At 37.0% G+C, this 25,201-nt stretch overlaps 1 protein-coding gene across 1 annotated transcript in view; it reads left to right on the plus strand.

The window, feature by feature from the left end:
* The window catches only part of map3k5 (mitogen-activated protein kinase kinase kinase 5), a 188,436-nt gene that overhangs the window by 136,731 nt on the left and 26,504 nt on the right, over positions 1–25,201 (plus strand). The window contains exons 12-18 of the mRNA XM_039747501.1: positions 1,671–1,720; positions 2,219–2,314; positions 4,274–4,355; positions 5,775–5,908; positions 15,493–15,620; positions 18,099–18,235; positions 19,884–19,989. Of these exons, the coding sequence (XP_039603435.1) occupies positions 1,671–1,720; positions 2,219–2,314; positions 4,274–4,355; positions 5,775–5,908; positions 15,493–15,620; positions 18,099–18,235; positions 19,884–19,989 (733 nt within the window). The remainder of the gene's footprint in view (positions 1–1,670; positions 1,721–2,218; positions 2,315–4,273; positions 4,356–5,774; positions 5,909–15,492; positions 15,621–18,098; positions 18,236–19,883; positions 19,990–25,201) is intronic.

Genomic DNA, 25,201 nt, shown 5'->3' on the forward strand with positions numbered 1-25,201 from the left:
ATCTGTGTTATTATTTGAAATATTCTTTCAAATCAAAACTTTTACAACAATGTCTGATTTTTGATCAACAAATAATGATGGCTACCAATTACTTTTGTCATTTTCGAGTTATTTCAGGGGCAATTGTAGGTTTTTCATTTTTGTTTAGGGGTACCAACTGGAGTTTGCATCATCTTATGCTAATACTCTGTATAGTGATTTTTACTCATCAGACCTTGCAAGCTTCTTCCAAAATTGCAAGACTGCGCTCTTCGAGTCTGCATTGACTCATATGATAAATCCATTTTTATTTAAACACCTGCAAACTAAACAATTCCAGGTGTTATTTTTCTAAGCTGTGCACAGACCTTAATCTGACTGATACAGTCTTACTTTGATTATATTTTTGCTTCTCACTCTCTTTCTCATTCACACCCAGTTAGTTTTAGATGTACCTATTACTCATCTTCTCTGTCTGATCATATGTGCTTCTTTGTGCACTAGTCCTACTCCACTCACCTCATGCCACCTGCTAGAGACTCAGCTTCTCAGCTGTGAGCAAACTGCTGACAAATTACATGCATTTTGTACATTTAAATCAAAGCTTATTTGATGACTATAATGCATGCTGGGATATGTTGCATTTGCACCTTTACCAGCTCATTTTCTTTACATCAAGTGTGTACTAAGCACTGTGCTGTCACTGACCTACAGTCTAGCATCTTCTTTGAAAAGAACATGCCCTCTTGTAGTGAATAATGAACATGAGCTGCAAAATATTAAAGTCACTGCACAAGGGCTTGTAATCAGTTATTTTGTGTTTTATATTTGTAATAATTCAGAAAACTTTGTAGACATCTGAGTTCACTTTGACATTAAAGTCTTCTTCTGTTGATTAGGTTCAAAAAAGCCTAGTTAAATCCACTGTGAATCAATATTGTATAACAATAAAATATGAAAACACCAAGGGTGAATACTTTTAATAGACACTATATACAAATATTTATGTATGTGATTATTATTAATCACATTTATTACAAAGAGAAGACATTTAATTTGAATATCATAATAAATGCCAGTAATTAAACAAAATACCAGTAACTCCCACATTACATCCTGAAGAGGGGTTCTAGCACAACTGTGACCCTTGATTACATATCTTCTTGGCACTGTGCTCTACAAGCTAAAATATACTTTATTCCCTTTTGGAAAAGATGTCGGCATGGTCCAGATTCTATTCTTTGATTTTTATTCAGAGCCTTTAACACTGTCTGGCCTCTACAGCTGGGAATTAATTTCAAGACAATGCTGAAGTGGTGTCCTGCATTGTAGATTGCAATATCTATCTGATTAGCTGCACTTTGTGTGGCTCATGGAGATTGTGTTATAGATTGTGGTCAGCAGTACATTTTTACCTCCTTTACCAGCATACTTTGGACAGTATAATTACAATGTTCTCTGACTCAGACCCTTATTTAAATGATATTTGTATTGAACCTTGTGTATCACAGAGTTTAAGTGCCATGGACTTAAATAAATGTGCTTTAAATTACTCTAAATTTCTATATACATTTTATCATATTAATACTGACAGTAACTATTTATTTAACCTAATAAGCATGATTAACTGACCATTAGCATTGCCCGATTGTTTGACTTAACAATTATATATTTGTGTTTATATTTTGTAGAAAGGAATTCATGAATGGAATTTCACACCTGCTTTAATTAGAGGAGTAAGGTCAGTATATTTATCACAAATTCTATATATTCACACATATGTATTTTAAAGAATTAAAAATGTGATTATTTCTTTTTGGATTTTAATAGGAAAAATATAGTCACCATAGATAGGATACCAAGAAAACAGTGAGCTCCAGTGAGCTTGGAGTCAGTAAGATTGTAGTGATAATAGTTTGAACAGCGGAAGAAATAGAAGCTAGAGGTGTCAGACAGGTAAATGAGCTGTAGAAGTGTAGAAGGCACACTACCTGTTGAAAAGTCATGTTTACATAGGTCCCAAGAAGCAAAAGCTTATTTGTTTTCATTTGTTGAATTTTCTGCTGTGTGTTGCTCCTTATGTTTATCTGTCTCCATCGTGTGCTTTATTTTCGTAATAAAGACTTCTTGTGCTTCGGCATTCTTGATTTTAATTTGGATTCTTGGAGAGCTCAAGAGCATCCTTATTGATCAAGTTGTTTAAAAAAAAAGTTTCACTTAATTTCTTATGTCTTTTTAGTGTTTCAAAATTTGATGAGCGCTGTTCTTTCCTGTACGTGTTACACAATGCTGAAGACTTTCAGATCTACTTTTGTACAGAAGTTCATTGCAAACGGTTTGTGATATACTATTTTTTTCTTAGATGTCTCCTATTCTACATTTAAAAAGTTTTTTCAAATAGTTTTTGAAGAATAACCTTTATTTAAAGCATCTTACTTTGGCTTGCTTTGAAGGTTAAATATCACTATTTTTTCAATTTATTTGGTAGTCACCTTTGCCAAGGTGGTTCATAACACAAGAATTCAGTACATTTGTATAGTCTGTATATAACATAACATTCTGAAAGTCACCTAATCTAATTCAGGGTCATGGTGGGGTACAGCATATCCTACAGCACTGGGCACAAGATAGAATAAAAAACAACCCTTGGTAAGGTGACAGTATATTGCAGGGGACACTCATATACACACTCCCACACTTGAACTCACTACAGATTGGTCAACTTAAATGGGCAATCTGAGTATGCAGAGGAAAACTCACATAGAGCGCATGCAAACTGCATATGCACAACAATCAGGACACTTAGGTTTCCGAGGTGACAGTGCTAAGCCATCTGCCACTATGCCACCCCATTGTATACATATACAGTATATCCCTTTACTCAGAATTTAAAAAATATTTAAAGTGAACAATTGAATCCCAAATTTACGAGATTACAGGATTTGACAAAATGCACCTGATTCAGAACACACATCCTAACTCTATCTGGCAAAATTGGCCATAAAGATTGATTAACAAAGACAGCTGTATTGAAATTAGAAATTCTCAGTTCTTGCATGTTATTGATGAGAAAATAATTGGCAGAGAATAATGAGTAGTGCATTAAATTGGTGCATTTATTTTGACTTCTTAAAATACCTGCCCTCTTACTTTACTTGTACCTGAAATTACATATCTCTCTGGGGTTATTTATTAATTACCTTGTCAGCAATGTGCAAAATTAATTGATTATACTGGTTTTTAATCTGTAAAAAGAAGTTTAAATGCATTTCCAGTTGTTCATTTAATATTTAATGTACAGTTGGAAAAGTGTCTGACTAGAGAGGAGGTTCAGGACGGAGCTGTTTAGAGAAAGTTGATCAAGTACATCAACCCCACATAGAAGTGGGAAAGGTTGAAGAGAGTTGGTTATTTAGGGCATCATTCTTTTAATAATACTGACTTATGTTTTCTCTTATTAATATGCAGCATTAAAACCAGTAATTTTTAATTCATTTTGTATACTAAAATGCTAAGAATTGTAATTTCAACATTGATTTATTCTACTTATGCTCAACCAGAGTTCAAGATAGTGTATTGTTTGAAAACCTTTTTCTCTGAACCCATGCAGTAAAGTATCAGAATCTGAATTGTATTAATATTAAGTTAATTAGTAAAATAAAATTATGCCTCAAATAGGACTCTTTTGACATCTGCGCCCCATCTGCCAGTGGCTGTGAAAATTACAGTGTGAAAATAATAACCGCAAAGAACAGAAGTTGGACAGTAGAGTCAGTGTCTGAACAAATTTAGCAGGGAGGCACTGGATTTTTACAGGTGATCCAATGTGTGATCACAATGCAGATTAACTCCACTAAATTTTTAGTTTATAACGGATTTCCATGAGAGTGCATAAGCAACAGATTAGAGCAAACAGAACATGCTGTACAATACGAAGCGGCAGGATTGCACTATAACAAGCCAAATGTAGGTTGTATCGATCAAACTCATGTAACTTGGCAGCACTCCTTTTGCTTTTATTTACTTTTTTAATATTTGTAGCAAGTTCATTCGTAATTGTATTTGTGCTGTTGAATGAGTTCTTAGCTGATTTAACCAGTACCCAATACATTCTTGTGTTGCATTTTGATTTGTCATCTCTGGCTGTATTTGTGATGTTGGGCAAAATTTGACCATAGATATTGTGACACTGAAGAGATTGTTTCTGCGAGAAATTCTTGCCTGGTTCACACTGATATCTTTATAAGTCTTCTTTGTTATTATATTTTGTTGTTGTTTTGTTGTTATTTCACAGATTCTGTGAAATGGTAAATAACATAACTGAAGAAGCTGGAAAGAATCCTGATGAAGGAGAATATGATGGATTCTCTCTAGAGGTGAGAGAGAAGATCATGCAAATAAAATAGATTTTGTGTGACGTATTGTTTGAAATAAGACAGAGCATTATTGAAAACTAAGTTATATATTGATCTGTTGTGAAAAATCTGTGCACTACAGAATGCATTATTTGATTAGTACATATTTAAACATTGAAGCCATTATTTTATTCATATATCCCAACATGATTTTTTTTTTTTTGGGTGGGCACAGTTGCTTGCTGCAATGGAAATAACTGCACTCCTAGGGAAGATAACGATTGTAAATGTCCTGGGTATCCAGGAAATATTTTTTCTGAGGGTACCTCTGTGGGGGCAGTGAGGCTTGGTTGAGGTAGGGACACCTAGGGAGGAAATTAGCAGTGTTCCACTATAACAGTAAAAGATAGGTAACCAAGCCAATACATGTCCTTCTAGGATAAAAGAGAGGGAGGACACAGGAAACTGGTTTGAAGACAAAAGACGTACTGGGCTGATCTCTTTAAAGGTGGATTCAGCCTTAGGCAACTGATCCTTTAAATGCGGCTAGGGCTTTAAGATGCCAGGACACCAATGAATTGCTAAGGGGTTGTTCTAGTTTTGTCATTCTAAAACATAGTCAGAAGTAAACCTTCATGCCAGAGGCACATATGAGCACGGAGAGACAGGCATTGAGAAAGGGAGTGCATTGTGCAACTTGTGAATTTAGAATTTAAGCAGCTACTCCATCTAACAGGCAGAAGTTCAAGAATCTTTAAATATATGCACATATTTTTTATTTTACTCCAGACTTTTTATTGTCTAATATTATTTTGCCTTTGTTTATTATTTTTACTGTAGAAACTCATATGCTCTGACCTTGTCTCTCTCTATCAGATGTTTTATATGAGACTTCCCTTTGCTGTGGTTGTGCCTTTACCTCATAGTGCTCATCAGTGCTCACTGCAGTGACACCCAGATATGCAATTAGGTTTTTAAAACTGTTCATACAGACCAAGCATACCTATTAATTTAAAAATCTTCATTTTATACTTCTACATATGTATTTCATTTGTGTTTAGTGTTGTGTGTTCTTTTATTAGATGGTATTGTGTGTTTTATTTTAAGTATAATACAGTGTTTATGGCATATAAATGAAAAAAAAGGAATCAGCTTAAACTAGCTAAAGTTTTTATGCTAGTTCCTAGACAGCAGGGCTTTGTAATAAAAATGATTATTGTCAGGTCTGTCAAATAAAGCATATCTATAAGCATAGATCATTTCTTAAAATGTGAAACATATTGTTTTTTTATTATTTTAAGTGAATCCATGCATTTTAATTGTACATAATCCATAACAACAATTTTTTAAATGCTGATTAACAGATTGTAGTCTATTGCCTTTAATAACAGTGTTTGTTTAAGTTAATTATGCTCTTTTTGCTCATGTTTTTACCTGTAGTATGATTATGAATATGATGAAAATGGAGATCGGGTCATCCTTGGAAAAGGAACATTTGGTGTTGTATATGCAGGCAGAGATCTGAGCAACCAAGTCCGGATTGCTATAAAGGAAATCCCTGAAAAGGATAGCCGGTATATTTTAATTTACATTAATATGTTGGATCAGAATTAATTCTGAAGAAAAACAATGTAATTAATTTAAAACAAAGTGCTTTACAGTACTTAATCTAGATCTAGAGTTCCATACAAGTTTCCAGTTCTTTGAAGCAGACATTATTTCCAAACATTATATATATATATATATATATATATATATATATATATATATATATATATATATATATATATATATATATATATATATATACAGTGATCCCTTGCTGTATCGCGCTTTGACTTTCGCGGTTTTGCTCTATCGGATTTTATATGTAAGCATATGTAAATGTATATTGCGGATCTTTCGCTGATTCGGATTTCTGCGGACAATGGGTCTTTTAATTTATGGTACATGCTTCCTCAGTTTGTTTGCCCAGTTGATTTCATACAAGGGACGCTATTGGCGGATGGCTTAGAAGCTACCCAATCAGAGCACGTATTACATATTAACTAAAACTCCTCAATGCTATAAGATATGCCTCCTGCGCGGTGCTCGATTGTTTGCTTGTCTCTGCCTCTATCTCACCCTCTCTGACATTCTCTGCGCCTGACGGAGGGGGTGTGAGCAGAGGTGCTGTTTGCACAGAAGCTGTTTGCCTAGTGGATACGGACGATCCTCTAAGAAATGCCGCTTTATCGAGGTGCGTCCAAAAGCACACTTAATGATTTTTTGATTGTTTGCTTTAATTTCGCGCGCTCTCTCTCTCTCTCTCTCTGACGTTCTCTGCGCTTGACGGAGGAGATGTGAGCAGAGGGCTTTTGCACAGAGGCTGTTTGCTTAGAAGATACGGACGCTCCTGTAAAAATGCTGAAAGGCTACCTTCGCATTGATCCCTTCATTGCCGCTGCTTTATCACGGTGCTTGCATACTTAAAAGCGCAACAGCCCTACTGATTTTTCATTGTTTACTTTACTCTCTCTCTGACATTCTCCGCTCCTTACGCGCACCTTGAAGAGGAAGATATGTTTGCATTCTTTTAATTGTGAGAAAGAACTGTCATCTCTGTCTTGTCATGGAGCACAGTTTAAACTTTTGACTAAAGGGTGTTATTTCATGTCTAGAGGGCTTTAATAATGTTAAAAAAACGTATTTAGAAGGTCGTAAACAGGTTTTCTATGCTCTAACTGCGAAAATATTAGATTTATAAATAAAGAATCCTACTTCGTGGAAATTCATTTATCTGTCTGGAGCGGATTAACCGCGATAAACAAGGGTTTACTGTATAACTGTGCGGAGAATATTTATAAACAGTGTGGGAGAGTTTCTAAGGGCTTAAAATATATAAAAATAATCATACAAACATATGGTTTCTACTTCGCGGATTTTCACCTTCACCTTCTGGAACGCAACCCCCGCGATCGAGGAGGGATTACTGTATATATATATATATATATGTATGTCTATATATTGTGATGATTAAGAGTCCAAGACATTGTAAAGGTTTGGGACAGCCACCATATTGTTTTTCCCAGCTGCAAAAGGGTTTTTCGTATCAAAATCACGATGTGCATATCACCGAGTCCAAAACAGAACTGACTATAGTAGCCCGAGATGGAGGCTTTAAAGGTCTGGAGAGAAAATGATGTCATCAGAATGGCTGGATCCAGATGCAATGTCAGCAAAGGGGCCGGCTTCGGAAGTAACTTCAGCAAAGGGGCCAGCTTCGGAAGTGACGTCAGCAAAGGGGCCGGCTTCAGAAGTGCCGGAACCTTGCAGGATTTCCCGGGAAAGGTCTGTAGGGAACTGAGAAAGATAGTCAGCGCACTCCGCCGCCCCCCAGTCAGATGTTTTATTACACTATAATACCTAGTCTCTTGATCCAACAGTTTCTGGCTCAGGTACATGACGGGGTGTTCAACACCATCGACACTTTGGCTGAGCACGGCACCCAGGCCTGTGTCCGAAGCGTCCATTTGGAGAATAAAAGAAAGAGTGAAATTAGGAGCTTTTAATATTGGTGCTGAAGTAAGACCCTGTTTTAAGTCACTAAATGCACTGTCCACCTTGTCAGTCTATAAAACATGATTAAGATCAGTCAAGGGCGCTGCTCTCTCTGAAAACCGAGGTACAAACCGGCGGTAGTACCCGGTCAACCCGAGAAAGGCCTGGACTTGCCTCTTGGTTCGCGGATGGGACTATTTTGCAATGGCATCTATTTTTGGAAACTGGTTTCACGGTACCTCAACCCACCAGGTAGCCCAAATATTTAGCCTCTTTCAATCCAAAAAAACATTTCTTGGGATTAATACAAAGCCCAGCTTCTTCTAGTGTCCACAATACTGCAGTGACCTGCTGTACGTGTTCCTTCCATATGCTGGAAAAGATGACAACGTCATCCAGATAGGCAGCACTATATGCATTATGGGGTTGGAGCACTTTGTCCACCAGACGCTGGAAAGTCACAGGAGCCCCATGTAATCCGAATGGAAGAACTCGATACTGCCAGTGTCCGCTAGGAGTGCTAAACGCGATCTTGACCTTCGCGGAGTCCGTTTAAGGAATCTGCCAGTATACCTTTGTCATATCAAGCGTGGTCAAAATTTTGCTTGTTCAAGCCTCTCGAGGAGGTCATCCACGTGAGGCATGGGATAAGCATCAAAAAGGGAGACCTGGTTAAGCCAATGGAAGTCATTGCAAAACCTCCAACTGCCGTCTGGCTTATTAACCAAGACAATTGGGCTTGACCAGGGACTATAACTTTCCTCAATCACTCCTAGTTCCAGCATCCAGCTCCACTTCTGCTTTCGTTGCCTCAGGAAGTCTATAGGGGTGCTCCCGGACTATAACCCCCGGTTCAGTCACTATGTCGTGTGCAATCAGAGAGGTCCTGGGTTTTTCACTCACCACCTCTGAGACGGATAGGATAGCTGATTCCAGCTCCCATCTTTGTCAATAAGTTAATTCCTCGCCCAAATTAAGGGTGTCTATGTGAGCAAAGAATCAGCAGGGCTGAGCAGTGGTGGGATCTGGTTCCCTCTCCTTCCACGGCTTCAGCAAGTTCACATGATAAACCCACTCACTTGGTCTACGATTGGGATGTTTCACTAAATAATCGACTAATCCTTTTTTCTCCTTAACACTAGAATTACCAGAGCCTACTAAAAAACTCGTAAATCCGTCCCACCTTAAATCGCTTCTTAAAATCGTTCACAGCTCTCCACCAGCGTCTTTTGTCATCTAAATGTGCTGATAAAATCAGGCTGCAGGATGCCTGGCTTTCCATCCCCCCGCCGACTTAGAACGTGCACAAACTTCTCCCAGCTCATGCCTTGATTGATTTTCTGGGAGTGAAGTGGAGTTTTAGAGTGGAAATAATAGATCGTTGTTTGGAACACACGCATTTCATGTCTGTTCCGTTTCTACAGTAATCTGTGTAAACATATTGTTAAAACAGAAACATTTTTTATATTCTAGTAGTAGATGACAAAATGTAGGCATAAACTATATAATGTATGAAGCCTGAAGTATCAAAGAAATATTTTCACAAAACATACAAATCTAACACAACAATTGTGCTTTTATTCAAAAATATAATTGCAGAAACAAAAAGCAGCCTTAACATGCGACATTGACACCCGTTAATTATGGCTGCCTCTGTGGCGCAATAGAGTCAGCTGCCGACTGGGAATCAGAAGGTCGCGAGTTCGATCCTGCACAACTATGTTTTGAGAATTAAACTGCTCTTAGTCTTACTATTTTAGAATAAAAACATACATTTGATTTCAGTCTGTAACAGCCGTGTAATTTATGATACTTGTAAAGGTTAGCTTTGGTTTTTTTTTTTAGTCAGTTTTATTATCTCAGCCACGTTCATGAGCCCAAACACACCCCAACCCCGCATCTGACGCTGCTGTTTTCACATAGACGTGCTGTAACAGAGGTAAACTCAGCTCCCTTCTACATCGGAGCAAGAATGCACATACAATACAATACAATACAGTTTATTTTTGTATAGCCCAAAATCACACAGGAAGTGCCGCAATGGGCTTTAACAGGCCCTGCCTTTTGACAGCCCCCCAGCCTTGACTCTCTGAGAAGACAAGGAAAAACTCCCAATAAAACCTTGTAGGGAAAAATGGAAGAAACCTCGGGAAAGGCAGTTCAAAGAGAGACCCCTTTCCAGGTAGGTTGGGCGTGCAGTGGGTGTCAAAAGTAGGGGTCAATACTATACAATACACAGAACAGAACAATTCCTTAATACAGCATAATAATAAAAATTTTAGAAGTACGGTTTAACAGTAGATGATATGACATAATTAGGTTTGGATATTTTTAGAGTCCTGGAGACCTCATCCATCTAGCTGCCTCCCCATTTGGCCATGCCACGGCTGAAACGTTGCTCCGATGAAAGGACCCCTCTTTCCCATGATTCCTGTGATCCTCCATCAGGGATGACTTTACCATAGGCAGGCAAACAACTTGGCAGGTGGGCCATGGCACCAATTGCCACATTTGGGTACCGAGAAAAGAAACAGAATAGGTGAGGGTTAGTATTCAAATATAATTATCATGTTACTTATGTTATAGTGCTAATGACTAACAAGAGATGCAGTATGTACAGTTAATCAGCAGCTCTAGTCAGGATATGCTAAACTGAAGTAGTGAGTCTTCAGCCGGGATTTAAAGGCTGAGACTGAAGGGGCATCTCTTATGGAAGCAGGAAGACCATTCCACAGTTTAGGGGCCCTTTAACTAAAAGCTCGACCTCCCACTGTTATTTTATTAATCCTTGGAGTCATAAGCAGACCGGCATCTTGAGATGTTAATGTGCGCTCAGGTTTGTAAGTCATGATAAGTTCAGACATTTAATGCTTTATATGTTAAAAGGAGGATTTTGAAATCTGTCCTAAACTTAACTGGGAGCCAGTGTAAAGATTTAAGAACTGGAGTTATGTGTTCATATTTTCTTGTTCTTGTAATAATTCTTGCAGCCGCATTTTGGATTAACTGGAGGCTGTATACATACCATTGCTTGCATACTAAAGTGTCAGCAGGCACTTTTCGTGGCATTATACACATTTTTGAGCATGCCCTCTGCACACTACTTGTTAGTGTAGGCTTTAGGAAGTAAGGCTGTTACAGACTGAAATCAAATGTATGTTTTTATATGCGTGTAAGTTAATTGGAGTAACAGAGACTTGGCAACTGGACGGACACACAGACACTTATTCTTTTATTAAGGTCTGATAAATTATTGAGACTGTTTGAAAACATACAATTAGCCATAGCTGGTGCAATAAGAGTCCTGATAGAAGACAATTTCTAAACAATGCTACTTGAATGTAATATCTAACGAATAAATAATATAAAAAAACTTTTACGTATAAAAATCACTTAAATCAGTCTCGATTATTTTCAAAACAGACCTCATTACAAACCTTATTTTTATTATTTAAACATTAAATTAACACATGATTCTGTTATAAAACCTTTAAGAAGTAACTACTTGCAATTATATAATATTATGCTTGAACCGAGAAATCAATAAAAAATTTTCCATATAGCAAAAAGCAGTCTAAAATCATGAAGAGAAGTTTCTTTTATCTAAAATCTCACAGATATAATTTGTATAATTTTATTTGTTTTACTTTAATGATGATCTTTTTAGGTCCCTATATTAGTTGTTGCTATTTTCCTTGAAAACATGCATTTCTTGCCCTGTAAAGCCATAAGTGTTCTCACATAACAGCTCGCATAACAGCACTCTTGTGCTGCTTCTTTAGGTGAGTTAACCATTAAAGTGCAAAGAAAAGTCAGTTCTCAGGAAATAAATGGAAGGTGAAAGCAATTATACTGACATTTATAAGACTGAATTGATTAAAATAATATTATCTGCAGAATATTTTGTAAAATAAAAAAACTAATGTCGTTTGTCAATAATTTTTTAAAACCATTTTTTAAAACCAACAAGGAATTCTCCTATGTATAAAATGCATATATCAGTCTTCATTACTACTTCAGATATTGTCAGTATACTAAAAAAACAATTTTAAAACTGTATATTTTTCTGTTTCTTATTATCAAAGAGAAATTACAACTATACAAGTCCTTAAAGGTTAGATAGATAGATAGATAGATAGATAGATAGATAGATAGATAGATAGATAGATAGATAGATAGATAGATAGATAGATAGATAGATAGATAGATAGATAGATAGATAAACATACTATGTTCTGAAAGAACACCAGAATGTCTAAGAAGCATGAAAATTAAAAAGAAGGAAAACGTCTGATTTGGCAGTCACGGTGGAGGAATGAGGAACTTTTCATGCTTGTTGCTGTTGGTATAAAGGAGCCCCAGTAGCATCCCAGCATGCCTGCTGGCTAGACAATTATTCCTTGCATAAGACAAGGTTGTGCTGTACCATGCTTTCAATTCTGCATTGATATCAAAGGAACTGAATCAAGACTCCATAGTTACTGTATATCATCACAGGCTTGTTAGATTGCCTCCAATAAAGTTTCCATCTTCTAGGGCTGTCGGTCATTGACCTTCCACCACCACGCAGAGAAGAACTCCTCAATTGGATTCAGGAAGGGGCTATAAAATGGAACATAGATCTTTATGAAATGCTGGTTGTTGGTGAACCACTCATGTATCAGGACAGCACGGTGAAAGCTCATGTTGTCCCAAAATATAACACATAAAGGATGCACCGCTTGCTGATCCAGTTGCTCACGTGCAGCCATAACATCCTGTAGACCAGGGGTCCTCAATCCCATTCCTGGAGGGCCACAGTGGCTGCAGGTTTTTGTTCTAACCATGTTGCTTAATTAGAAAGCAATTCTTGCCAAAAATTTAATTTCATGGCTTTAACTCTGCCATGTCAGGTAATTCTCATATCCTTGATTTTCTTCCCCTTTCTAAGGAGATCATCCAAATGATTTGAAGGCTAAAATGGACAAATAATTCACAGTCCTTTACTTTTTTCTCTTCACTTTCCTTCCAAGTATTTCATTAAACCCAATAGTGCATGATAAATACACACAGATGTCATTGGTAACAAGCGAAATAGAGAAATGCTGGTCTCTTTTGTCATTTGTATGTTATTGCTAATTAGGAGCAATTAAGAACCAAGAATACAGCTGTTTAAGACTAAAATAAGAAATAAGGGTTCAAAATCTTAACGAGCAAAACAACTAAAGTGAAGCAGAAGTGTCACTTGACCAATAAGGGCTTCTTATTAAGCAATTGGGTTGGAGCAAAAACCTGCAGCCACTGCGGCCCTCCAGGACCATGATTGAGGACCCCTGCTGTAGACCACCCAGAAATGTAAGGAGGTGTTTAGTGTTATATAGCCCAGGTTTGCATAACAATGAAGAACCCCTAGTTACTTATGACGCTACAAAGGGTGACATTGCCACCACGCCGGCCAGGAACTTTTACAATGGCACGTTGACTAATTATGTTCCTGCATCTCCGCCTTCCTTTCACCAGATTGGACCCTGCTTCCTCCATGAGAATGTATTCTCTATGGTCTCCCATACAAACACTCAGTATAGAAATAGATAAGTAAGTAGTTTAGCACATTACGTGATACAAAAAGACAGATCTCCGCAATAACTTATTTACAGTATATGCACTCCAGATTTACGTATTTTACAATATAGTTCACAGTACTGTAAAGGCAGCAAGTGCAACTACTAGCCCACAGTAACAGTATGCCTATGAGCATAGAATTGTACTGGAAGCATCAGTGCTGAAAGTGTGTGTAGGTTATTATGTTTCCGATGGGAGTGTTAGCTCCGTGGAAATATGTTCTTTTATATTGCGACGTTTTAATAAACCTTTCTTTAAATAATTATAAATTATAACGGCGATATCCCTCTTTTTGGCGATAGGCGGCAACAAAGTCACAGAAAAGACATAATATACTTAGCTTGTTTAATGCGGCTTACGTTGCTATAAAAACAGGGAAGACCAGCCGATTTCATCTGTGAACCGTGGGGATTCGGTCGTGTAGAAATTGCTTTTTTCTGTCACAACGGAGGTGGCTTTGGAGTCTATTGCTTCCACTCCCTCAGGTCCTCAAAGCTTGGCAAGGTTCCAGCTTCTTTTATATTGTGTCCACACGACCAAATCCCCCAGTACATTGCCAAACAAGGTAGACAAACTTGAGCTAAGCATCAGACAGTCAGATCATATAACACTTAGGCCTTTTAGGGCTGACAACAGCTGTTCCTGTCTGTCTTTATGCTTTGCTTGGCCCAGCAATTCTGAAAGCTGACACTCTGTGCTAAAGCTGGCTCAGCTCTTCATGGCATGTTACACAGAAAAAGAATGAAAAATACATTTAAAGAGATCTAAAACAGATACAGTGACACAATTCTTAATATTATAACAAACTTATTATAACATACGCTTACTTGCATATACTAATATCGTAGATCTTTGACTCCTGCAGAGTTGGTCTCAAAGGGTACTCTGTACACCTGTTTCATGCTAAGTCCGTTGCCTTGGAAGACAAGGTCAATAGTTGACAAAGATACACTGTTGATGCCATCAAAGTTGACATTGTCTTCAATCACTCTCTGCTGGATTTCGCAGAGTTGGATAGCATTATTTTGAAGAACCATGTCAATAATGAGTTCTTCTTGTTGTTGGGAGAAAAGAGCAGTCCTTCCACCCTCTTTTAGCCGTGCTTCAATTCTAAAGAGGTGATAATACACTTACGTTTACAGCCAGTAGAAACAGTAATGTAATGAACATTACAGTACATACAGTATAGTATACTGCATGTCAAATGTTGTACAGCAAGGAAAAATTACCTGTTATGTTCTCTGAATATCGTGATGATGCGGGCCGCAGAGAACCTGTTTAAATTGGATTGGACCCTTTGTTCATCTTCCCTCATTGTCATCCCATGAACAAGAATATGGTTTGCAACAGTTGCCCAAATTTCATCAGTAAAGATTGTTCTTAGTCTTCCTTGTCTCCTTCCTCCCCGTCTACCACCTTTCGCAAAAACTATTTCCCCTCTGCCTCTCTGTATGTTTCTGTCCATTGTAGATGGATGCACATGTGCCACATGTGCACTCTGAACTGAATTTTATTCTGCCTAATTGTTCATTAGAAACATGAGTGTTCAATTTTGAGTCATTATGTGTAAGAGATGACAGATGTGTTGGATTTGTGTTCACATTTTGCTGGCAGTGTTTACAATTTTGCAACACAAGTGTATCACAGTGTGGAATGTGTGTAGTGACTGGGAATGTGTTTAAGGTTTAGCAAAAAAGAGAGGATGAGTTTTACAAATTGTGTCTAAGTACCCGAACAGTGTACAGTTTTCTCAGCAACTGAAAAAAAACTGTAAAATGGGAGGGGAAGTTTTGACTTCCTCAGATCTGTAGTCTGACTGAGTGAATTAGTTATCACAAGAAATTCTTATTTACATAAGCTGACTAAATGTCATAATGATTTGTGAATAATCACATCCAGGCACAGTATGAAAGGAAATAAAAAAAAGTTAAAAAAAAAAAAAAACATAGTCTTAAAGTTTTAGTTTTGGTCAAAAAGCAATAACTGCTGAACTTAAAATGTGTATATCATTTTCTAGGTATTCCCAACCTCTGCATGAAGAGATAGCCCTGCATAAGCACCTCAAGCATAAAAACATTGTTCAGTATTTAGGCTCTGTCAGTGAAAATGGTTTTATTAAGATATTTATGGAGCAAGTTCCTGGAGGTGAGTATTTTTAGCTTTATCTGTACTTCTGTGTTTTTTGTATATATTTGTATTTCCTCACAGTGTTCCTGAGAGTCAGAGAATACATTCATAATCCAACTAAAGAAGAATCCTGTCTTGTGCCTGCTGCTGTCAGCTCATGATCCATTTACTAGTCCAAAGCAGTTGCTTTCACCGATTTTAAGAAATGGTTCTTGTGTTCAAGTCTGTCTGGGGACAGACAGTAGGCTAACTATAAAAAGCAAGAACATTTTCAATAACTTTAATACTGTAAATTAATCAATGTGATGTAGTTTTTTTTTTGTCTTATCTTTTTGCTTTAGTAGCCAAAATGATTCATTATTCCTAATCTGCACATCACTTTGCTGTGTAGAATCATTGGAGCTCATCTGAAATCGAGCATATGTGTGGCTTCCTCTCCTTCATATGCTGCTTTTGAACATAAGGAGATGAATGTTACACTTACTGCCAGGTTATACAGTTCCTCTAGTTAGAGACTGGCTTTTTCTTGACCTCTGTTTTTGCAGTTTGATTTTATATGAACTGGTTGGGTGTTTTGTCAAGCTAATAAAGTACATTACGTAATTATTTAAAAACAGGAAGACTTTTTGACATCAGGATTTTGAACCACTTCCTATAGTGTACTTTGAGTTCCTGTACAGAGTAAAAAGAGAAAAGACTGAGCAATCTGTGAAACATTCTTTCGGATTGTATTTTCTATAAAACTTTAGTGGCCTCACACTGTCAAATAAACTACCAACAGCATTCTTCTCTTAAAAAACATAATACATAAGCAATGCTTTCACACAGTGTTAATATTACAAACAAAAAAAGAAGATCTAGCAAACTAGCAGGAAAGGAGATAAGAGTGGGACTGTCCTTTAAATTAGTGTCAGAAAAACATGTATAATCTATGACATTTAAACATACTGCATATAGCTTTCTTATCTGAAAATACTTTATGTTGAGAAAATAGCAGTGTATTATTAACCACATCATAATTAATGCCTTGTATCACCTGCTAGCATTGCCTGAGTAAAGCTGTACTAGCTTAATGAAGTTTTGAAGGTAGGATGGTAATATGATCTATTAAAATGATGAGTCCTAGATTTCAGTTAATACAGAATAAGACAGAGCAAGTGAATGGCACAATGAGGAAATATAATTCAGTGCACCAGCTTTTACCCTGACTTTATTACCTAAATGTTGTGTATTGTCTAGATAATTAAAGAACACTTGTTAGAGTCTCCACTTTCCCATTCTTTTTACGTTTGCTTTTTAACCATTTAAAGCAGTTTGTTCATTCACTTCTCATCTACAATAAGCAAGACATCATTCTCAGCCATGTCTAGATGTGGGGTAGTAGGTGGGTTATAGACAGTTTAAATTAATTATGGGATTATTTTGCAATTTACCTAAAATGTTTTTATGTCCATAACCCGGGTTACAAAGACATTGTATTTACCTAATGCTTGAACACTTGATTTATTACACATAAAAACATTATGCTTGGAGGTGATTTCATGAAAATGTATTTTTAATTACCTGTAAAATTTTTGGGAAAATGTTCAAATAAGAATGTCATAAACTTTTGTTTCCATGTGAAAGGGATGACATATTTCAGCTAACCTATTAAAGCCAGTACCACGGTACTTAAACAGAGACTCAATACTGTCGTTCAATCTCACATCCAGGAGAAATAATGTGATTTATGTACAGCACACTTGGAATGGTTCATAGCTGAATGTAATGAAAATTTCCACTTCCAAATTTGAGGTTGTGATTCACTCACACAGCTGCTTGTTCAGTAAAGTTAAGGACTGGAGATCAAGGACCTAAGGTTTTGTTCATATTTGAAAGGAATTTTGCAGATGTTGATCCAGACTGTGATACACATAGCTTTTGATTTACCAGTCATTCTACATATCCTTATATGGTCATGTGCTCTAGGTAATGAAAGAAAGAATATTTCAGGACAATGAACAAGGTTGCTGGACTCATTGTTCATGATAGGGTGAGGAGCTCAGCCAAATCTGAGAGTCTGAGAGCAGATCTGCTGCTTTTCCAGGTTGAGAGGAGTCAGTTGATATGGTTTGGGCAAGTACTTGGTATGCCCTTCAGGATGTTTCCCATTGGAGGCACACAAGGCTTAGCCCACTTGGAGAAGACTCAGGATTTTAATCAAGGAATATATATTTTTGATCAGGTAATTTCTAAAGTGGAGATGGTAAAAGTTACTAGGGGTAGAGTGGCTTGTTTTGTCCAGACCTATATATTGCCATCAAAACCTTCACCAGGATAGGTAGAGTAAAAGTGAAGTGAAGTGGTACAAGATGTTATTTTTTTGTGTCTTTACATTTACTTATGCAATATTTTTGCTGTATATTTATTTTTATTGTTATTTACAAGTGTCCGTCAAGTAGTTACTATTCATGTGAAACTACTGTTTATTCCCTTTTAAACGTGCTACAATTCCAGGGAGCCTTTCTGCACTTTTGCGATCAAAATGGGGACCTTTGAAGAACAATGAACAAACAATAGGTTTTTATACCAGACAGATTTTGGAAGGTTTGAAGTATCTTCATGACAACCAGATTGCCCACAGAGACATAAAGGCAAGTTAGTTCTAAATATGTATTTAAATAATATGTTGAGGATTCTAATGTTACTTTTGCATGGTGGAAGGGGTATTGTCAAAACAAGTGCAAAATGTGTTTATGCCTTATAAATTTCCAGAACCCTGCTTCGATAACTACAATCCCAGGAAAGAAAGGTCTTCTCACTTTCCAGAGATGTTTCCCTGGCCACCTAGATGAGCCAGAAATTGAAATGGAGTTGTGTTTGGGAGAAGTTGCACATATCTGGCTATCTAGACTAAACATTAAGATTCCACTCTTCAGAGGACACTGAATTGTAGCTTATAGAATATCGTTCATTTTATAACTCTTAACAATGATGTGTATTATAGCAAAGAACAATAGTAAAATAGTGTGGACAAATTAATATTTCTTTCCTGCTCATCCACTACAAGAAATCAAGAGCAACCAAGTTAAGAAATTAGTCAAATCCCTCGTTGTTTTTTATAAATGTTGAGGATGTATGTGTTCTAGTAAAATCATTAAGTTTATAACTGTCTTGTTAATTTACAGGTGTTTTTGGTGATGGTTAGCAATTTTATTATGGACAAGACAATTAAAGTATTTGTTTATCAGTGCTTGATAACACATTTCTCCTTATGAGAACATTAGAGATTAAATCATGCGTGTCCAATAGTTTACACGGGAGTTTTTCCTTCAGTCCATAAATTGGACAAACATCAATGAAAAAAAAAATGCAAGACATGAAAATAACTTTAGATACTGCAACAGATTCAGAATTCAGTTTAATGCACAGTAAATTCCCGCCAGGCATGGCAACATCTCTATGTCAGGCTTCCTCAAATGTTTTCTAGGAAAATGTCATAATCCAATACCAACAGCACAATGGCCATCACTGGACGTAGCATTGTTGTTCCTTGAACTGCAGCCCCTATCCAGGCTTACCGACTGCAAATGTTGAAGGTGGATTCACTTTATAAACCTAAAGCACTATATTATTATCAACCTTATGCAACTTGGTCCTCACCATTCTTTCCAGCCCTACAGGCCCAGTCCTGCAGGTTGACCTTCTAATTGCTGTGTGCTTTTAGCAAATGATTTCAATTGATAGATTGGGCAACATGTTGACTGAGAGCTGATTGCTATCAGTTTTCTGAAATATGACAATCTACTGTATTGCTTTCAGCTTCCAAAACAAAATCTTATTTATTTAGAACTTTTAAACCCCACAAATTTTTTGTCTATCATAGATATAAAGACAGCTACACCTTTTCCTTTGTTAACCTTGGAATTTCTTTGTTCTCAATGTGATTTTTTTGAATTTCCCTAATTCATGTCTACTGTGTTTTCCATATTTTCTACACGTAATTCCATCTTCATACTTTTACAGTTAGTCCTTTTGAAATTATTCACTGGAGTTGAAGACTTATCTTATAATTGATCACATTAAAGATTTTAATTACAAGTCAGATAATAAGATAAATGAATTGTCCTGTATTACATCATAACTCGGTATAGGCCCCACTTTATAATAATAAATAATGAGAATTGGAAGTTAAAGTTGTTTTCATTTTAAATGTTGAATTACTTACCTTTTTCTGTTAGATAAGGACAATTATGAATCAGTAAATTAAACCATTTTTTTCATCTTTGATTTTAATTTTAGGGTGATAACGTCTTGATTAACACCTACAGTGGTGTGCTTAAAATTTCAGATTTTGGTACTTCCAAAAGACTTGCTGGCATCAACCCATGCACTGAGACCTTCACAGGTTTGTAAATTTGAAGTGTCAATGATCTATTGCCATTTTAATCTAATATTTAAAATGTTTTAGAAGAAGATTAGAAGATTGTGCATTTAAAGATACATATATATATAATTTATAAAAGTAATAATCTTCACAGAAGCCTCATCCACATGCTATTTAACTAACTTATTAATGTAGCCCTTCTATAGAGTTGTGAAGTAATTCTCCCAGCCTTTCCCAACGTTTTTGTTCCTCATCTGTTATTATATTATTTCATGCACCAGTAAGCAGTATGTTTATGTCCTATTTTTCATAAAAAACATTTCATAGGAATAACATACTTCAATGACACATTTATAAACATGTAGATGAAATATATTGATGTGCAACTTGTAGTTATTGTTCTGCAGTTCCTATTATATTTAATGATATATTATATAAGTACAATTAGACACTTTTAATGGTCATATTTCACAGTGAATTTGTTTAACCTGTTAATGCATTATAAAAACATTACTTTTTATTTATTTCTAGAAGCATTGGAAAGATTAAAGGAATAAACCAATGGCTTCCTTCGCTGACTAATTTGCAAAAGAAATTCCTACTTACTTCTTTCTTAATTAGTTTTGTTAAAATAAAAAATGCATAAGAATGAAAAATGGATAAGCAGTGAAGCAAAAAGTACTAAAGGACTAATGTGGATTGCGAAGCAGCAAGGAATGCATAGGAGGAAGCCAGTGAAAGTGAACAGTGACTAGTAATACTTGCCAAGTGGCAGGTAGTAATGAGGAGTAACATACAGCATACAGTGTTAATCCCCTTTGAACTTTTCACATTTTATTGTTAATACAACACTGAATCACATTTAGTTTGATTTTTTGACATTGATCGACAGATCAATTTATTGTCAAAGTGAGAACAGATCTCTGCAAAGAGGTCTAAATTACAAATATGGTAACACTTTAGTTTAGGTACTCATTTACTCTTTTATATCAAGACCTGAATATAGGCTTCTTTGGGTCTTCATAGCACTTATAAAACATCAGTAAACCATTTATTCATCTCTGCGATGTTACTAACAAAACTTCACTTTGGAGTGTTCAGTGGTAGCTTAACTGAGAGACATTTTTCTTAATATTACATATTTTAGTATAACAATCCTTTGTATTAACAAGTCATGTTACCGTCATGTCAATATGCCACACTGCACAGAAATGAATAACCGATCCACTGATGTTTTATAAGAGTAGTAAAGACTAAAAGAAACATTTGTTAAGGCCTTGTTACAGAAGAGTAAATGAGAAGAGTAATGTTTGTAGTATTTAACCTAAACTATGCCCACAAATATACTGTAAAACACAAAATAATTTAACACATAAGTATTCACTGCCTTTAAGTCGGTATTTAGTAGATGCATCTTTGACAGCCGTATAGTCTTGAGTCTTTGTGCACAAGTCTCTTTCTATCAGTTTTACACACCTTTATACAGTACTACAATTTTCCCCATTCTTCTTTGCAAAACTGCTCAGGCTCTGTGAGGTTGCATAGGGATTGTGAGTGAACAGCCTTTTCTAGGTCTAGCCACAAATTCTCTGGACTGTGACTCTGACTTCATCTTTATACTTGAGTTTATTGTCTTCCTGGATAACAAATCTCCCAAGGCATATATTACTTGCAGAATGCCTCAGCATTTCCTCCAGAATTTTCCTGTATTTTGCAGCATTCACTTTACCGTCATTTGATATTCACATTTGCGCTCCATGAGAGTCCTCAGTGCCAGGATGCGGTTAAAGGTAGACTTCTTCTCGCCCAAATGATAGCAAAGATTGTTTGCAATGCCAGGAGGACAGTCTTACCACCAACCTGGAGAAGTTCACCATGGATTCCACAGATCCCTGCAGCCTTCCCTAACCTCATCTGGTTCACCACCTGTGCAATCTCAGTGAGATTGGGTGATTCACAGCTAATTAGAAGATCATCCTCAAGAACCGTGGATGCAGAGATTTCCAACGTCCTAGCTGGAGGGTCAGCTTTAAACAGCCTCACAAAGTAGCCAACCCAGCGGAGTCAATGTAGGCTCTGAGCAAGGCTCTCGAGAGACTGAGCAAAGAGTCTGAGTGTCTGGGCGTCCTGGATAAAAACCAAGTTCCAGGCCTTTAATGACCTCTTGGGCACAGCTGGCTGCGGAGTGAGTGTCAACCTTGTCGAGAGGTTTACTTACCTCGGCAGTGACATTCGTGTCTCTAGTGACTCTTCCTATGAAGTCAGTAGATGGATTGGGAGAGCATGGGAGTGTCATGAGGTCGCTGGAAAGGGGTGTGTGGCGCTCCCATTTTTAGAGTCCTGGTGCTTCCTTTCTTGCTATATGCTTGCGAGACATGAATGCTCTCCAGTGACCTGAGACGAAGACTGGACTCCTTTGATACTGTGTCTCTTGGGTACCGCTAGTTTGACTATTTGTCAATGAGTGCTTGGTCACTGAGTCCCAAATGAGGTGCATTACTTGCACTATGAGTTACGGCACTACAGCCATGTGGCGTGATTCTCCAAGGGTGATCCGGCTCGCAGGATCCTCATTGTTAAGGACCTGAGTGGTTGGACCAGGCCAAAGGCATGCCCATGTCACACCTGGCTGTGGTAGACAGATGGTCATTTCCAGAAGGTGAGACTGGACCGCATTTCTGCCTGGGGGGTTGCCAACCAGGATCCTGAGCTTTTTCATCCTGTGGAAGGTGCAGCATCGCACTGTTCCAGTGCATGCTCCCCATCCTGACCTGAACTGATTTTACCCTCTACACTCTACACAAACATTCCTCACAGTATGAAGCTGATATCACTATGCTTCACGGTGGGGATTGTGTGTTTTTGATAATGTTCAGTGTTTAGCTTATGTCAAGCATGGTGTTTAATGGCCAAAAAGCTTGATTTTGGTCTCAACAAACACTAGAAACTTATTTCAGCTGACTTAGGAGTCTTCCATCTGATTTCTGGAAACTCTTGTCAAATATTATGTTCTTTTATTTAACAGTGGCTTTCTCTTTGTAACCCAAATAAAGCTGCAACTGCTGAAGTCCCCACACAACTACTGTATACACAGTTTCTCCAATTTTATGTACTTTAGCATGCGGCTCCTTCAGTGTTTTCAGAGGTTTGTTGGTATCTTCTTTTACTAGTCTACTTCTTTAGCATAATCACTTTTTTATGCAAGGCCTGTTCTAGACATGCTTACAGATGTGCCATACTCTTTCAGTTTCTTAATGATTGATTTAACTGGACTCCAAGTACTGTTCACTGACTTGGATATTTTCTTCTATCCATCCCCTGACTTGTGCTAGGCAATATAAGACAATATAGGACTAGAGAAGTGATAAACACTGTTATCCTGAAATGTACACTGTACTTTTGATTATTTTTCAAAATTACACAGTGATTTTTATTTCTGTAAACATGATACTTGATGTTCATATCGACGCAAAATTGCTTTAATAATTGTGCATTTATTATGAACCATTAATCTTTTCTGGAGTCACTTGATCTCTATTGAAAGTACCATACAACTTTTGGGAACTTGAACCACAAAAAGTGTGAAAGTTTTAATAGGCCCCCAATATCGGTTTAGGCATAAAAATTATCACAGCACAGTGTGAAAATTCTGATATTTTCTAAAATGTTAAAAATGTTTATGTGATCCCTGATAAATTATGGTTGGAGGTTAGTTAGGTCCTTGGCATTTAAATTCTTATGGGACAAAAAGTAAAAAAGTAATCCTCCATCAAATTTTCCACCATAGTTTATTATAGATCATGGGGCAGAGTGTCATTACCAGACAATTATACCATCAGGCTTTTGTTCTGCCTGCAGCTTGTAGCTGGTTGTTCCTGTTAACCCATTTTCTCGGATTGCCATTGAATCCAGTATAACAACCCCAGACCCATTTCCTGTTCACAGCACTAAAACTTAAATCTTGTTCTACCAGTTCAGCATTCTATGCCTCTTACATGTTTAAAACGTTCTGTCCTGTGCATGAAGTACATTACTGCCCAAAATGGAACCTGCAGACTCTCATCTTAAACAACAATGCGTTATATACAGGTGGTTGTCCCTCCCATCTTCTTTTACTATGTTTATCTAAGAACTCTAACCTTCAAAGCATTCTACTCCCTGAAAGAGTCTTGCCAGATGTCTGTCCATTGATCTCTGTGTTCCCTTCTGCTAGGCGAGCATACCACCTACATTTTTGCATATGTTTTAGGATTGTTCCCAGTCTCAGCTCTTTGGATGTGTATTGCTAATTTTTTCTAGTCAGTCTTTCACATTATAATTTCTTTCCTTTCTAGCATTTTTCCTTTACTGAACCTCTTAACTTTCTTCCTATCTTTTATCCAAGGCACCTCTAGCTTCTGAATGGAAACCTGATGTTCTTATCTCCTTTTCATTTTGGCATTCTTAATGTTTCCATCGTACTTTTCTGGAACACTGAGCGGTGATATTTAATGTCTCATCTTGTCCATATATTGCAGAATGGTGTGCTCAGTGAAACAGAATGACCTGTGGTTGCCCTCACACTTTCCTTCTCTCAACTTGAAATTTCATCCCAGCAAGCGTTTGGTGTCCAGGCTGTGTTTCTCTCCTTTTACCTTTTTCAACAGGGCAAATTTTGTGGCATGAGACTGAGGCAGTGTCATACTTTTTACTGATATTATTGTTGTTACTGTTGTCTTATTATGACTTTTTATTTTTTTTAGAAACCTGCCAATTATTACTTTTTATATATACAGTAGACTGCTTATCTATATATATAAAAGTCAATGTATGTGTGTGTATGTATGTATGTTCCAGCATCACTTCCAAATGGCTGGAGCGATTTTCATGAAACTTGGTACACATGTTTCTCATTGGTCGACTAAAAATACTGTAGGGTGGAATCAACCCTAACCCACCCCCTTCTGTCCAGTTGATACTTAGAACGACCACCAGAGAGCAAACTGGAGGTTGACTGCAGCAGTACTTTATGCGTGAGCACCACCGCACCACTGTTGCTTTTGAAATGAAATAAAGTTGGCCGGTTCCGAGCATCAACTGGATAATAACATACATACAAGACTGCAAGACAAGCACATTAGTGAGACTTCAAAGTTTGAATTTACCTCACAGGAAATGCTGGGTATTTCAGCTAGTTTTTATTAAATTACATTGAATATTTGATAACAAAAAAAGTTTGGAAGAAAGTTGTCTG

This window comes from Polypterus senegalus, chromosome 3 (assembly GCF_016835505.1).
Source record: "Polypterus senegalus isolate Bchr_013 chromosome 3, ASM1683550v1, whole genome shotgun sequence".
In the NCBI taxonomy this organism is placed as follows: domain Eukaryota; kingdom Metazoa; phylum Chordata; class Cladistia; order Polypteriformes; family Polypteridae; genus Polypterus; species Polypterus senegalus.